Source organism: Ziziphus jujuba, chromosome 6, assembly GCF_031755915.1.
Source record: "Ziziphus jujuba cultivar Dongzao chromosome 6, ASM3175591v1".
In the NCBI taxonomy this organism is placed as follows: Eukaryota; Viridiplantae; Streptophyta; class Magnoliopsida; order Rosales; family Rhamnaceae; genus Ziziphus; species Ziziphus jujuba.
Window position 1 is genome coordinate 8,895,103 of NC_083384.1, and position 16,229 is coordinate 8,911,331.

At 30.7% G+C, this 16,229-nt stretch overlaps 2 protein-coding genes across 2 annotated transcripts; both read left to right on the forward strand.

The window, feature by feature from the left end:
• Positions 1-4,559: 4,559 nt before the first annotated feature.
• On the forward strand, positions 4,560-10,505 carry LOC107434570 (secretory carrier-associated membrane protein 4). The gene is made up of 12 exons (XM_016046047.4): positions 4,560-4,788; positions 6,261-6,359; positions 6,468-6,530; positions 6,710-6,743; positions 6,848-6,970; positions 7,399-7,461; positions 7,546-7,639; positions 8,278-8,323; positions 8,424-8,491; positions 8,867-8,915; positions 9,629-9,694; positions 10,339-10,505. Exons 1-12 carry the CDS (start codon positions 4,726-4,728, stop codon positions 10,369-10,371), a joined length of 801 nt encoding a protein of 266 aa, XP_015901533.3. The 5' UTR covers positions 4,560-4,725; the 3' UTR covers positions 10,372-10,505.
• A 2,179-nt stretch (positions 10,506-12,684) lies between these two features.
• On the forward strand, positions 12,685-16,017 carry LOC107434568 (phosphoribulokinase, chloroplastic). The gene is made up of 5 exons (XM_016046044.4): positions 12,685-13,672; positions 14,722-14,806; positions 14,903-14,987; positions 15,112-15,356; positions 15,500-16,017. Exons 1-5 carry the CDS (start codon positions 13,116-13,118, stop codon positions 15,749-15,751), a joined length of 1,224 nt encoding a protein of 407 aa, XP_015901530.1. The 5' UTR covers positions 12,685-13,115; the 3' UTR covers positions 15,752-16,017.
• Positions 16,018-16,229: the final 212 nt, after the last annotated feature.

Consider the following 16,229-nt stretch of genomic DNA (forward strand, 5'->3'; position numbering starts at 1 on the left):
AACCTCATCTGAGATAATCTGAAACTCAGAATTCGTAATGTACCACATGAATGAGGTTTCAATAATAATTCATTCTTAATCAAGGTTTTTTATTAATTAATTGATTTTATTAATTGAAGCAATAATTTCCTTCCCAACTAGATAGATGTAAAGTAAAGTGCTGATACTAAAGATAAATAGGGAAACAAAATTTGTTCTTTTATTTAAAAAGTGAGACAATATTTTTATTATTAAGTCTTATTATTTGTTATTATCGATGATCACTATTTTATGTTATAAATTTTAAATAAAATATTTAATTTTGTTATTTTTTATTTTTAAATTTTAAAAATGAAGCTTTAATGATAATTATTTAAATTGTCATTTATTTTTATTGATTTTAATTCATTAACGATGACAAATAACATTTTTCTTATCTTTATCATCAAAGACTAAATTAAATATTAAAAGAAAACCAATTTTTTAGTTTACATTTTTATTTACTCTCTCATAACATTTTTAAAGTCAGCTGGATTAATTCGTAATGTTATGTAAATTATGATAATCCTTCTCTTACATACGCATTATTGAGAAAGTAAATAATAAATAATAAATAAAATAGGTGATTGTGGAGGGACAATATTATAGATAGTTTAGTTTGTCGTTTAAATCATGAAAAAGGTTAAAAATGACCAATTATGAGACTTAAATGGACCATTAATTAATTCTCAACCCAATGGTCGATTCAACATACTTAATTTATTTTCTTCGAAATTAAACATCATATATACAGCAAAATAAAATGAGTAACAATATTTATAGATCCGTTTATTTCTTCTTAGACTTCATAATTCTGATCTTCTTTGTTTTGTTGGTCCGTTCAGACACGTAGTGTTTATATATTTATACATATTTACGGTATATATAAAATTCCTCTTAGGCAAACATATATAAAAATTTAATTTTACCTTTACATTCTACTTTAAGTACTTTTAAATAATTGCAAATTACTAGCTAGATATACATTAGCTAAAAGTATATGATCCACATTCACAACTTCTAATTTGTTTATTTTCTTTTACCTATATACAAGATACCATAATTAATGTTAATAATAATTGAAAATAAAATTTATATATATATAAGGTTCTCACGTGTGATAGAAAATATCTAAACAGTTCATTGGATAAGTTAAAATCCAATAATTAGGCATTTTTCCATGTTTTTGGACCACATTCATTATGATCAGGACCATCCTGAACATAAAATTTCTCTCTCTCTCTCTCTATATATATATATATGCATGAAAGAATCCATAAAAAGCATCCATTATGATCAGGACCGTTCTGACCATAGAATCTTTTTACATCTATAAAGAAGGAAGCTGGTGGAAGAATGTCACGCACGGCAGTGACAGATCGAATTTCTGGTTTATGACCAGGGTAAGAGTTTATTTTAAAAGGGATTTGTTTCTTAAATCTCCCTGTTCTGATAGAATTCTTGTTTAGGATGTAAGAATTCTTGGTAGGAAACTTAGTGATAGACAGGTCTGCTTCGAGGCAACCAAATACCTCAAGATAACATAAAAATTTTTGATGATAGTCTGTTTTATTTTCCATTGAAAAAATGTAGGAAAACACTTCCAACGTTAATAAACTACTTCCCTACAGATACACCCAAAAATCTGGAATAAATCATAACAAAAAATACATAATTTCTCCTAAAAATCTTTACAGTCGTTATAAGACTTATTCAACACTATTAGCTCTAGAAAGCATGTAACAAAGAATATTGAGATTCCCTCACCCACCATGTCTAAAACAACTTCTATTTGCCTCTTGAAAAAAAATGAACCAATGTTCACAAAGGACAAAGCACTGACAAAGTCTCTACTAGTTTCTTAGGCAGAAAGCCTGAATTTGAATCCTAATTCATCAGAAAATAAAAATAATTAAAATGAGAAAGAATGGAAAAATATCAAATATATGGATTGATTGGTATCTTCTGGGTTGAAGCAGTGTGCATGTTTTTGTCATATATTAATTAATGAATTGCCAGTAAAATACAATAATTTCGTTCATTATGGTTTTAAACTCTTGATTTCTTCTGTCTGGGGAATATCTTATACACATAATCACAATGTCTTTGGATTAAAAAGGAAAAGAAAGTTTCAACTAAGAACACCTAACCATTGATTAGCTTTCACGTATATTGATCACTAATTTTTTTCCCCCTTTGAAAGTTGGAGCTTCTAATTTAGAATTATTTCGTTAGGAAACAGTAGCTTTGCTAATAGATTGGCCCCAAGGAAACCACATCACTAAAGGAAGAGTGGCTTTATTAGTTTGATAGCTAAATATAGATCTTGAAAGGCAATATTGCTGCCTTAAATAAAAAGTTAAACAATAAAGAGTTAGACTTAATATATCCATCAAATATGTGAGGTCAAAACTCATATGAATCATTTGCTTATTTTATAAGGTTGTCAATGTGGACATATTTTGGCGTTCACCTTCATTTTCTTCACCTTCTTTGAACAATATTCAAGCAATTAAGTATGTCTATATGGCATATAGCGGCTAGCTAGACCTCTACGAGTCTATGTATTGAAGTGGATATGTTGTACAACTAAATTATATTAGCTGAATACTAGGATTTCATTGAAAACCAAAAGAGAGGGCCAAAACAAAGGCCCCGATTCAACTAAATTATATTAGCTACACTCATTCACATATCAACCCAAATATATTTCAAAAATTTTGACATATCAACCCAAATATTTCAAACATTTTGTCAATGAAGCAATCCAATGACTAAAAAAAAAATTCAAAGTTGTTTGTTTAGGCCAAGCGGTGATCTAATAGTAAAAGTTCATATGTATGTGCCTTTTTGGTTGCCATGTAAGAGACAAGAAACTTGTCGTAAGAGATGCAGAGAAGATTTGTCAGCAATTAGAGGAATTTGTTGTATCAATCGCTTTATGTAACAGAAGATTTGTCTGCTACTTTTTTTTTTTTTTTTCATTTATTGAATTGTTAATAAATGATATTAATTATTGGGGTACTATGTTTCTCTATGTATCTGTATATACATATATTTAAATATAGTAAAAATATGTTAATGATATATATAGGTATAAATTGTTTTGTGTATTTAAAAATATTGATAACAATTCAGCCAGAAATTATTAAATGAAAAGTTTACAAATTTAGTATGTACGTATATAATACTTTATAAATTAAAAAATACAGAACAAAAGATATATGTATTAAATATATATTAAAATTAATTATTTTAATATATATGATAAAGATATAACTATTAGTGATATATTAAAAAATCAAAAAAGTAAATAATTGAAAGAATAAAATAAAAATACTTTTATACACATTTATTTATGTTGTTATGAAAGAGAAAGAAATAATTGAAATTATTAATTTTGTCAAAAATACATATATTTTTTTTTCACTTGTACAAAATATTAATATATTTAATACATATTTTAAAACTTTTCCCTTAAAAAAGCTATGTATTTTTCAATACTTTTGAAATCGATATAGAAAACTAAAATTTTAATTTAAAAATATATACATATACGTATTATATGTATACTATTTACAATTTTATTAGCTAACAATTTATTCTAAAAAAATAATAAATAAATGCTAAAATCTAAATTAAAACTAACTTCTATGAATTAATTAGCTATTGCACCATCTACAAGTAGAAATTGCATCTCACATTTATATATGATACAAAAAGTTGTCTTATTTTTTCTTGTTTTGGGATAAAAAGTAGTCTTATTGAAATAAGTTTATTATTATAGTAAAGGTATGGGATAGTTATCAATGTTGCAATGAAAGATTAATTTGAAATATAAAAAACCAATTTCTGTTTTTAGATAAGTGCTGGTAATCAAATTCATTACTCGTCATCACAAATACAAAGTACGTTTAATTAAAATATTGAAATAATATAAATGATACCTATGAGGCATTTTATTTCTTCATAGCAATAATTTATTTTTAGAAAAAAAAAAAGATATAATAGATTTTACCTATTGTAGTATGTAATTTCACCTTAATACCCTCCTCAAATGCTGATAGCGTCAGATTCCACCTGGCCACCCATCTGCTTTTTTGAATTTAAATTCCCAAGTAATCTGTGCATATTAACCAAAATGACCCTTGGGCATTACCCAACCACGAGTCGGTTGAAGGATATTTTCGGAAACATAAAAATTTCGATTTTGAAAATTAATGTTAAGGTGTTTGGATTCAATCACCTGCGGAAGCTATTAGCTGTCATCATCCAACAAACACACCATAAGCATGCCATCTCAAAGGTTCACGAGATTTCTCACATGTTGACTTAATGTCAAAGCGACATTCTCTTTCGTGGCATTATCTAACTGGTTGCATCTTTTACTGTTACGGATAGCCAAGTGCACCGAAGGAAAACTCAAAGATGGCATAAAGCGTAAAACATGAGAAATTTAAGGGGTAGAAACGAATAAATATTGAATTCTATTTTGGCCCAAAATTTTTTTTTTCTAAAACGATATATCCCGCGTAGCGAACAAGCCAGATAGAAAGTGAGAATTATAGCTTTCACAAATAGCAAAAAACCCGCTGGTCGGTGCTAGCGAATAGCAATCTCTCTCTCTCTTTCTCTAACTTTCTCTCTCTAAAATTTGTGCAAAAACATTTGGTGGGAATCGAAATCTGAGGGATCGGAGAGAAGACCATGAATCGCCACCACGACCCTAACCCATTTGACGAAGAAGAAGAAGTAGTTAATCCCTTTTCGGTAATTTGTCTAATCTTTTTTATTCTTGGTTTTCCCATTTTAGCCTTCTTCTTCTTCAGATCTAAACTCCACTTATGGCTCAGTATCGGTTTGTTTACGGATTTTTCGATTCTGAGTGTTCCATTTTTTATTTTTTATTTTTGGGGAGGTGGGGGGTAATTTGGGAAGTGGTGTTTGTGATCTGGATCTGATAATAGTAGGTTTTGTAGTTAAAGTTAGGAGTTTGATGGGGAAAATTTAGCAAAACGCGTAGATTTGGGAATATAATTGAATAGGAATTTTATTATATAGTTTTGAGCTAAAATTAGACGGTTTTTAGATAATTTGAAAGTTGCTTAGACGCTGAACAGAGCATATAGCATCAAGGGACGTATAATTTGCTGAGAATTCAAAGTGTAGGAACGAAAGAAGTTGTTTATAGGTGGACCAAAAATGCTTTCATTCGGAGCTAAAAATTAATTGTGGAAGAGTAAAAAAGGTTTATGATTTTTGCCCACGAGAATTATGTGACAAAAAATATTTTCTACTTATTTTTAAATTTTAATTTGTGCCTATGTGTACAAATTCCTTTAATTAATTGAACTATCATCCTAGCAAAATAAAATAATGAAAAGGAAAAGAAAAGAAAAATGAACTTTTGCATTTTGTCCCCCAAATAAAATAAGTTGTATATAGGGTTGAATGTTTTATTTTTGCGCATTGAAGAAAGGTAGTTCAGAAATATTTTATATGCACCCAATTTCGCAATTTCGCTCCTTTGTTAGAAATGTGTGAAAACTTACAAAAAAGTAATAATAATAATAAATTGAAGATAATTTAGATTGTGTTGCACGATCTATTGTTGACTAGAAATATTGAAACATTTGGTGGATGCAAAATCATGTGTATAATACCTGTGACAATTTTTTGGTAATGCCTCTATTAATCTATTTGCTTTGGTAAAAAAGAAAAATATAGTTGGAAATGGAATTTACTTAGAAATAGCATATACACATATATATTAACACTGATTCCTTGTTGTGCAAATTATGATTAGTTGCAAAAAAAAGGACTGGCCTATCTTTTGGAGTAATTCATTTTTTCCGGACATTAAAAGGATGGACCTGTCACTCAGGCATCACAGAATGTTTACACTGTAAACAATTGTTGTCTACAGATACTATTTTTATTTGAAGTTATAAACCTTGCTCCTTTAGAACCTTTAGAATTGGTTGGAAATTGTAAGAGATAGTGGATGACAAGTGTTCAACAGTGCATCATACTGGCTGCGAACAAGAAATTTTGATTTTATTATTCAAACTCAAAATTATGGCACCTTGCATATTTCATGTTAGATGATTTGTGGATTCTAAGCTGTTCTGGCTCTCCATGGTTGCAAGTTTTCACAGACCACTTAAATTTATATTCTGAATATTCATTTCATTCTTCATACCAATCTGTTTCACCATGCTGTGTATTGGGGATCTTTGCAGAATGGTGGATCAAAGGCTCGTGTTCCAGCGGCATCTGAATCCTTAGGCTTTGGGCAGAAACATGATGCAACAGTTGATATTCCGTTGGATACATTGAATGTAAATGAGTTATTACATCATATTCATTCTGCTATTAGAAACAGGGAGAGTTTAATTATTAATTTTATTTATATATTTATTATTATTATTATTATTTTATGTCTATAGGATTCCAATAAAAAGGCAAAAGAGCTTGCTTCTTGGGAAGCAGATCTTAAAAGGAGAGAAAAGGTTAGTTATACTATTGTCCAACTGAACCCTGTCTGCAAGTCTGTCTTGTTTTTTATATTCTTTCTGTTCACTCTCCTTAAAGTTCATTTGCACTTAATGCTGCCAGTAGTTATTTCTTGCTTAAATGCAATGTACTTGCACACTTCAGTTATAATCTAGTTTTCACTTTATCTTTATAGGATATAAAACGAAGAGAAGAGGCTATTTCTAAAGGTAAGTTCTGTAGACCTACAATTCAAATTGTTAGCAACTTTGTTTGCCTATTCTTAATGTTCTATTGTAGGGTACTTACTTTTACTTTCAATTTTGTATGTCAGCTGCTGTTCCTAGTGATGATAAAAATTGGCCTCCATTTTTTCCTATTATCCATCATGATATAGCCAATGAAATACCAGTTCATGCTCAAAAGCTGCAGTACTTGGCTTTTGCAAGTTGGTTAGGTATGGCTGCTTTTATCTTTTTAGTCTGTCGTTTTGTAAATTGTATGACCTTTCCTCTTGAAGTTTTCATATTCCCTTCCCCCTCCCCCTCCCCCTCCTAATTTTCATCAAGTATGAGTTGTGGTAGGCATGTAGCTGTCATTACTTTTAGATGTGCTTTCATCTAGGCTAAGAGAATTCCTGTAATTTGTCTAGATTTTTTTGCCTCCTGACAATTTTTAGAGGAGCTTAAATTTTTTACCAATATTGTCTAGATTTTTTCAAATGATATTTAATATTTTTAATGTTTTTCTAATTCGTTTTTCCACAGTTTAATATTTATATATATATATATATAAATATATATATTCCACATTTTACACCTATTATGTTCTTCTAATACATCCATATATTTTTCTATATACTCACTTTGTTATTGTATATTGCAGGTATAGTTCTTTGCCTTGTTTTTAATGTAATTGCAGTGATGGTGTGTTGGATTAGAGGTGGAGGTAAGTTTTGCTTTTTCAGTAATGACTTTGCAATTAAGACAAATTTGGCTCCTTCCATCTTCTAATGATGTTCACAATCTGCAGGTGTTAAAATATTTTTCCTTGCTACAATCTATGCTCTTCTTGGATGTCCTATTTCGTATGTATTGTGGTACAGGCCTCTTTACCGTGCAATGAGGTAGGCTTTTAAAGATGTCTCTTTCTCTAATAGTGTTTAAAGCATGCTAGTGTTATATTTATTTTAGATGGATGGTAGCTTGAAGAGAAGGATTTTATGCTTGCTAGAATGCCAAATTGATTGTGTAGAGGTGATAACAGATTCTAGTGCAATATATCTTAGGCAAAACTTGCTCATGGATTGAAAGTTTTTATATTAAGATTATATTTTTAGAAATGGCTCAAAGATTAACTGTTTTTATGTTACATGAAATTTTTTTAAGGAAAAGGTAGTGTACCATTTTTGTTGTTAGAATGCCCGTTTCATATGTTTCTTCCTTGGATATTTTGCTATTTGATGTCTATTCCAATTTAATTTGGGCCTAATGAGGATGTAAGTTTAATATCTTAATATAGACTCATAACCATGTTAGGAGCGTAGTGGAAGATAATTTTTTAAGAAAGGAAAATTAATGGGTAGTATTTCTGCTAATTCTTGTCTTTATTTTAGATGCAATGAAAATAGATTATTTTTTATAGCCAATCTCTCAATTTGATATGATCAATTCTGTCCCAATTTTTCATTCTGATAAGTACAATTTTTCTATCTTTTATTTTCTTGTAATACAATCTTGATGCATTTTTTGTTGCATCCTGCAGGACGGATAGTGCTCTGAAGTTTGGCTGGTTTTTCTTTTTCTACTTGGTATGTTTTAGCGTACTTGTTAATGCTTGCTGAACATAAATGCATCCAGTTGATTGCTTTGCCTATTTTATTGTCTATTTATTAATTTGACATGATGCAGATCCACATCGGATTTTGCATTTTTGCTGCCATTGCTCCTCCAATTGTCTTTCATGGAAAGTCGTTGACGTAAGTACTTTGGTTTTTTTATTTGCTTCCTGTGTAAGGTTAAGTTCAATAAGGTGCTTGACTTCCTAATGTCAACCCTTAACTTTGATTACTATATAATTTACATCCTTATGTTAACAAATTTTATTCAACTTCAATAAATTTGACATGTATATCCTATGTATAACTTGTAAATGAATTGTAAGTGATAGGTTAGTTGCTAAGTTTAGGGTTGAAATTTATAATTTAACCCCATTGTCTTTTGAAATAACATGGTGGAAGAATGGTACTGCATAGAAGATTACCATAATAAGTCTAGGAGTTTTACTATACTAGAAAGTTTCATTTCCCTGCTAATTGGTTCTGTTATTTATTTTTTCGTTTTTAAACATTCAGTGGCATACTGGCAGCAATTGATGTCTTCTCTGACCATGTCTTGGTTGGGGTAAGTTTATCTACCTTTCTACTTTTGTCTTTTATTATTTCATCACGGTGCAATATTTTGTCCATTGTATTGATTTATTTGTTTACTGCTTTAGCTATGAAGACTGAAGAGGTTATCTAGTTTTTGTGGAATGGGGTTGATATCATTAAACTATCTGATCATGAGAAATGACGGGTTTGGAAAATTATATATATATATATAAGTACTCACATTCCTGTCTATATATTTAGGAAGTTTAAAGTTTCAATGAACTCACTGAATGAAAATAATCAGGAACTAAAATTAGATGTTATGATAAATTAAGCACCTATCGTAAATCAAGTAATTACTTTTATCCTAACCTAGATCAATATGCATCAAGCCTTATCTAAATTTGATTGTTGCAAACAAGATGAAATCATCAAACTGGAACTTCCCAATATTTTTTCGATACATGGTAAAATATGAAAGGAAATATGTGCATATTTAGCCGGCTTCTTACTCAAATAGCATAGCATGCGTGCATTGTGGGAGGGGGTTTGGGGTGTTTCTTATGGCCATGACCATGAGATATTATATTCTGTTAGAAAAGAAACATTTTAAGCTGTGCTATGATACTTTGGATGATCGAGAGTATTGGAGAAATTCATTTCTCATTTTCTTTTAAGTAATTTAATTTGATGTTCGTATTCAGTTAATATGCTTATTTCTTCCTTTTTTGGACTCTCTTGCAGATATTCTACTTAGTTGGGTTTGGGTTGTTTTGCCTAGAGTCACTTCTGAGCTTGTGGGTACTTCAGGTTAGTGATGAACTTTTCCTCTTGTTTTTATACTAATATCATTATTATTAAAGGTTGTTGTGGGCTTATATAAATGAGTTATTTATGAAATCATTCAAGTTCACCCTCTTCCATTCCTACTTCAATTGGAAATTTCATTTATAGATCTTTGGCTAGTAGTCATCTGAGGTTAATTCCATATACTTGTGGTGGCATACATGTCTCTCTCTTTCTCAAAATCATTTAAACTTGTTATCAGTACCCCTACCTGCACAAGAAAAACGTATTGGTAATATGAATGAATACTAACTTTAGAAAGTTGAAAAGTATGTTGGTTTGATCACAACAGGCGTGGAATATGGTTTGTTTTGGTCCGAACTCTTTGCTCTCAAGATATGGAAGAATTTATAGATATATGTATTATGTATTATGTAGAAATTTTTATCTACAATGTGCCCTAGTTGCTAACTTGGAAGATTGAGAGTATGTTTTGATAATCTTCTCTAACTAGGTTGATAATGATTTGGTAAGAACTATTAGATTCCCCGATAGAGTTTGCTCGAAACATATTGCAGATGCATAGTTGTGTAAATGGTGTCATGAGAATGATACAAGTGTTTTTGCTAGTCTTCCTGCTTCTCTGATTGTGCTTTTTCTTTGTGCAGAAAATATACATGTATTTCAGGGGGAACAAGTGAGTTCTGATACAGGTTGCGGTATCATTTCGATTTGTTGTGTTATTGGCATTTCACGGTGTAGTAGTATATTCTATGCTAAATATGTATTGAGAAGCCATGTTTTCGCATATATTAGAAAACTCTATTTTCTTTTTCTTCCTTTCTTTTTTTTTTTTTAAATTTTTTTATTTTTATTTTGAAAACTCTATATTCTTTTATATAAAGTCATTTCTTTTATGCTCTTGTTTTTTATTATTATTATTCTAAGAAATATTTCATAAATTTGCATAAGCTGAAGAGTTGGTGCAAATAAGTTGAGGAAACTCAATTGGCTGGAACTGAATTTAATCCATGGTTTAACAAAGGTGGTACTTTAAAATTCAAAGAATTAACTAATCAATTTGGTCCATGTCCTTAATAATATTTTTTATATCTCGTAAGTATATGCTTTCTTACCGGACAATTTGGGGAGGATTCCTTATAGCTTAAATATAAAAAAATAAAATGGAGGATTAAAAAAGTAGAAAAAAATCAGAAAGTGCGAAAGAAATAAAAAATGAAAGGGCCTTCGGTTTCTTTCTAGCACACTGCAACGCAGCCCCCCACAATTAGTATTGTGTATGTTGGAGACCGCTGGGAAACAAGTTGACCAAAGAGTTGGCTTAGAAACACATATAATATATTTATTTATTGTTTTTAATTAAAGGTATACCTTTTGATTAAGGTTAACAAATAGTGCATTTATAAGAGTGTTAATTTGAGTTGTTTTTGAAGTTTGATTTTTCTTTCAAAGAGCTTATTAATTAGAAATGCCACTATACTAGTGGGATTATTAACAGTATAATAACAAGCTTTGGAATTTCTAGTTGTATTTACTTTTTATTTTAATCTTTTGTTTTTTTTTCTTAAAAACAATGCAAGACAAAAACCATTTTATTGAAAGCAATAATTAAGAAAAATACTATACAAACAAAGAAAATGGCTAGATTTATTTATTTTATTAGTAGTCCTAGTCAGCCACCATGCTTCTCTAAAATAATGGCCCCAACATGCAAGGAAATTTCACATACAATATCTGCCACTGCCACATCAACATGGTTGAGAGTCATTAGTAATACCAATTCATGAGCTAAGGTTGCTTTGGAAAACGTCTTATTTATTTATTTTATGTGCTGAAAGCTTTGGAAAACGTCTTGATTTGAACTCTGGCGGACATGTTATATATATTCTAATTGACATCTACATTTCTTTCTTTTTTTAAACTAAATATATACACATAGGTAAGTAGTTAATTATACAGATTTTAAATAAATAATATCATATTATATATGTTTATACGAATAGATTTTTAACTATAATTTACCTCTTCGCGTAGCAATAAAAATTGCACACTGATTTCAATAATATGTCATATGACTGCTAATTTTTTTAAATTGACCGATTTTCAATTTGTTCTAACACATTAATTTTAGTCATTAAATTAATTTGTCATTAATGACGATATAAATAAATAATGGCATTTAACTTCAATTAGGTAAAAGTATGAATGGATTCTGAGTAGATCACAACTTTTGATTGCCTCAACCAGACGTCCCTAATTAACCAGTCCAGCAACTACCTGAAATCACAGCTTCCAGCTTTATAATAACTATTAGCTAGTATATCAAATAAAAGTCGTTAAACTTTATTATTTATTGATAATTAAAAAACAATTAAGAATGTGCTTCACGGTTTCAAAAATATGAGTGAGTTTTCTTCACTTATACTAAATATATAAACTATTCCATAAAGATGTTTTTAATAATTCTATATCATATAAACTTTATTAAATTTTAAATTGAATAAGAAATATAATAAGTACATATATATTTAAGAAATTAAATATACATATCACATAAGCTTTGGGCTTTCTTTTTATTCTATATCTTTTGGGTTTTGTACTTGGTTGTGTGAGAAATATGTGGTCATTGAAAGCACCTAAAAAGGGTATAAGCAGTAGAAATTTACATACACGCATATACAGCCTCAGCTTGACACAAACGTAGTGCACAGTCCAAAAATTGAATTGTATGGCATAGAGACTCCATGTCCATATCTCTTCCATTCCTCACCCTCCAACCCTAATCTTCAACCAGCCACACACTTTATGACATCTGGCATTTCAAATATCCAAAACTCAAACAAATAGCCACCAAGCTTCTCTCCATGCCTCTGTTTATCACATATACCTTTCCCCCCATCAAAAAAAATTTTCCCAGTGAAATAACCAAAAAGAAAAAAAAAATAAAAAAAATAAAAATCTTATTTTATAATTTTTTGTTGAAAACCAATGAAATGTCTGTTTTACCCACGTCAACTTATTTTAACCCATCCACGTCCTCTCTCCCACCTTCTTAATATTACCTTCAAATTTGTACAAAACCAAGGGTAGTCACAGAAACCCATAAAATGACACATCAGCTCTTTCATCATTTTCTTTCTCCTCCCAAACTGCCACCAGTTTTTTTATTAAACCTTTAGCCTCTCATTTTTGTTCCAAACTTTTCTTTTTTTCTCTGAAAACAATCAAAACCCAATTTCATGTGTCATCCCAAAACCATCTAAAAAGTACTGCCAGACCCCCATTTAATAAACCCATCTCTTCCACTCTCTCATAGTTCCTCAGAGAGAGAGAGAGAGAGAGAGCAAAAGTTTCATTTCTAGGAATCAGGAAAGAGATTAAAGGGAAAAAAAAAAAGAAAAAAAAATAAAAAAAAGGGAAGAAAATGGCAATTTGCACTGTTTATACAACACAACTCAATCCCACATGTTCATTCTCTACGCCATCAAAAACCCACTTGGGATTTCACCAAAAACAGGTGGTTTTCTACAGCACAAGCAAGAAAAGCAGCAGAAGAAGCACTTCAAGCCGATGTGTGATAACATGCTCAGCAGGTGACTCACAGACAGTTGTGATTGGTCTAGCAGCAGACTCTGGTTGTGGGAAGAGTACCTTCATGAGGAGGCTAACAAGTGTGTTTGGAGGAGCAGCAGAACCACCTAAAGGAGGAAACCCAGATTCAAACACTCTAATCAGTGACACAACCACTGTGATTTGCCTTGATGATTACCATTCATTGGATAGAACTGGTAGGAAAGAGAAGGGGGTTACTGCTCTTGACCCAAGAGCAAACAACTTTGATCTTATGTATGAACAGGTTAAAGCTTTGAAAGAAGGCATTCCTGTTGATAAACCCATTTACAACCATGTTACTGGTCTTTTGGATCCTCCTGAGCTCATCAAGCCACCAAAGATCCTTGTCATTGAAGGACTTCACCCAATGTTAGTAATTAACTTTTCAAAGTTTTCAACTTTATTTATTTATTTATTTTCATTATTGTGTGTCTCTCTGTCTGTTTCTCTGTTTTTCTCTTAATTTCTATCATACATCTGTCACTGAATTCTATTTTCCTTGTTCATGCAAATTTCTCATTCTTCTTACACCTGTTCATGAACTCTGTCTCCTTCTCTAATGCTTTTTCATGGAATCTTGGAATTATTCTTGAATATTTTTTATTTTAAGAAGAAGAGTATTCTATGGAAGTGAATTTATTTGCTTTCTAGAAAATCCAATATTCTAATTGTTTTTAAATATGTTGTTTAATCCCATTTACTACACTTTCTAACACATAGGATACGTAGTCAAAACCAAGGGGAATGTTTTGTATATATATTGATTATAATTTTTTTATATATATATATATATATATCTTCTTTTTTTTTTTTTTTGGCTGGAAAAATATCTGTGTTTTTTTTTTTTTTTTTTTTTAATATGAAAAGAAATGATAGAGCTATAAAAGATGAATATAAATACTTATCCATATTGTAGGGCAGAAGCATTGGCACGGTCGTTGTCATGTTTTGCTTGCTGTGTCTTTCGCCAAACCTTTGGATTTCATGTACTTCTTTTTTATTATTATAAAAACAAGTGTCTTCTTATTTTATTTTATTTTTTTTCAACTCAGAAGTCTCTCTTTTTGTTATTATTATAAAGCAAGTGTCTTTAATTTATTAATAGAATGACATGCTTTTTAGCCCGGCGGTTAATAATCTCAAATCTGTGGGAACAAATCCAAGATCCAAAACCAAAAGATAGGAAAATAACCATTAAACAAGTATATGAGCCGGACTGCTCATATGGCTTGCCGACTAATAGGATTAGATATTTTACTTTTGAGCTAAGAACATAAAAACTTTGTACCTAAGGATTTGGGTTGCTTTACAAATTGAACTTTTTAGTATGTATTAATTATTAATTTATTACTCAGATTGATTGCATGCTAAATATATATCTATACTTTTTTTCTTTTTTCTTTTTTTCTCAATTTTAGGTTTGACCCGAGAGTGAGGGATATCTTGGACTTCAGTATCTACTTGGATATCAGCAATGAGGTTAAGTTTGCATGGAAAATTCAGGTACTTACTAACCATTTTACGTGATATTCACATTTTTAACATTTCCAAATCCATTGTTGTTTCCTTTGTGACATAACCATGTTAAAATAACTGCAGAGAGACATGGCAGAGCGTGGACACAGTCTTGAAAGCATCAAAGCCAGTATCGAAGCTCGAAAGCCCGATTTCGATGCTTATATTGGTAAATCCCCTGATACATTTTTTTTTTTTTTTGGGGGGGATAATTTGATATCTTAGTAGTTATGTTTATTTTCGATCTTCTAAAAGTTGCAAACTCAATCTCCATGTTTTATGTGTTGGTGCAGATCCACAAAAGCAATATGCAGACGCTGTGATTGAAGTGTTGCCAACCCAACTCATTCCGGATGATAATGAAGGAAAGGTTTTGAGAGTGAAGTTGATAATGAAAGAAGGAGTTGAGTTTTTCAGCCCAGTTTACTTGTTTGATGAAGGCTCAACCATCTCATGGATACCATGTGGAAGGAAGCTTACCTGCTCTTACCCCGGCATCAAATTTAACTATGGCCCCGACTCTTACTACGGTCACGAGGTATTCTTACTTAGGTCCTGTCTGTGGTAGCTTTTGTTTTTGCTTAAAAGAGAGCCTTAATATGCTCACAGCTTCCTATAGTTGTTTTGATTTGGTCAATATTTGAAATTCTTTGATATAAACTGTTTGTTTTTGGTTTATAGGTGTCTGTGTTGGAGATGGATGGGCAATTTGACAGATTAGATGAGCTGATTTATGTGGAAAGCCATCTAAGTAACATATCTACCAAGTTCTATGGAGAAGTCACCCAACAAATGTTGAAGCATGCTGATTTCCCTGGTAGCAACAATGGAACAGGTCTCTTCCAGACTATAGTTGGATTAAAGATAAGAGATTTATACGAGCAGCTCACCGCTAGCAAGGCAAAAACTCCGGTAGAAGCAACAAAAGCTTAAGCTATTGATCGAGTGAATGCAACGCCTGCCTTGTTTGCCAAGGCATGCAGGCCATGAGTCTATATAAAATAATCTTTGTTTCAGTTTTTCTATTTTTGTACTCCCCATTTCTCTATAATGCTCATGGTTGAGAGTGTTAGGCTATTCCTAACCAGAATGAGAACACTCTGTATGTAATTTTAGTTTCTGTTTGTAATTCTATGGAGATCTGTAAAATAGAGAAACAAAAAAAGCATAACTTAAATTCAGTTAAAGTTCTTACAAAAGGGATAAACTTTATCATCTTTTTTTTCCCCATACCGGGCTACATCACTCTTTATAACTACCTGTGATGCTACCATAAATTCATTTCTCCTCTATCTACCCACATTTATTGGATGCTTTTTTATTTGGATTTTTTTTTTTTTTGGGGCCATTTTTTTTCTTTCACTTATTTGGTTCTTTTCTGTCTTTCCATTTGTTTTATTTTCACAAAAAG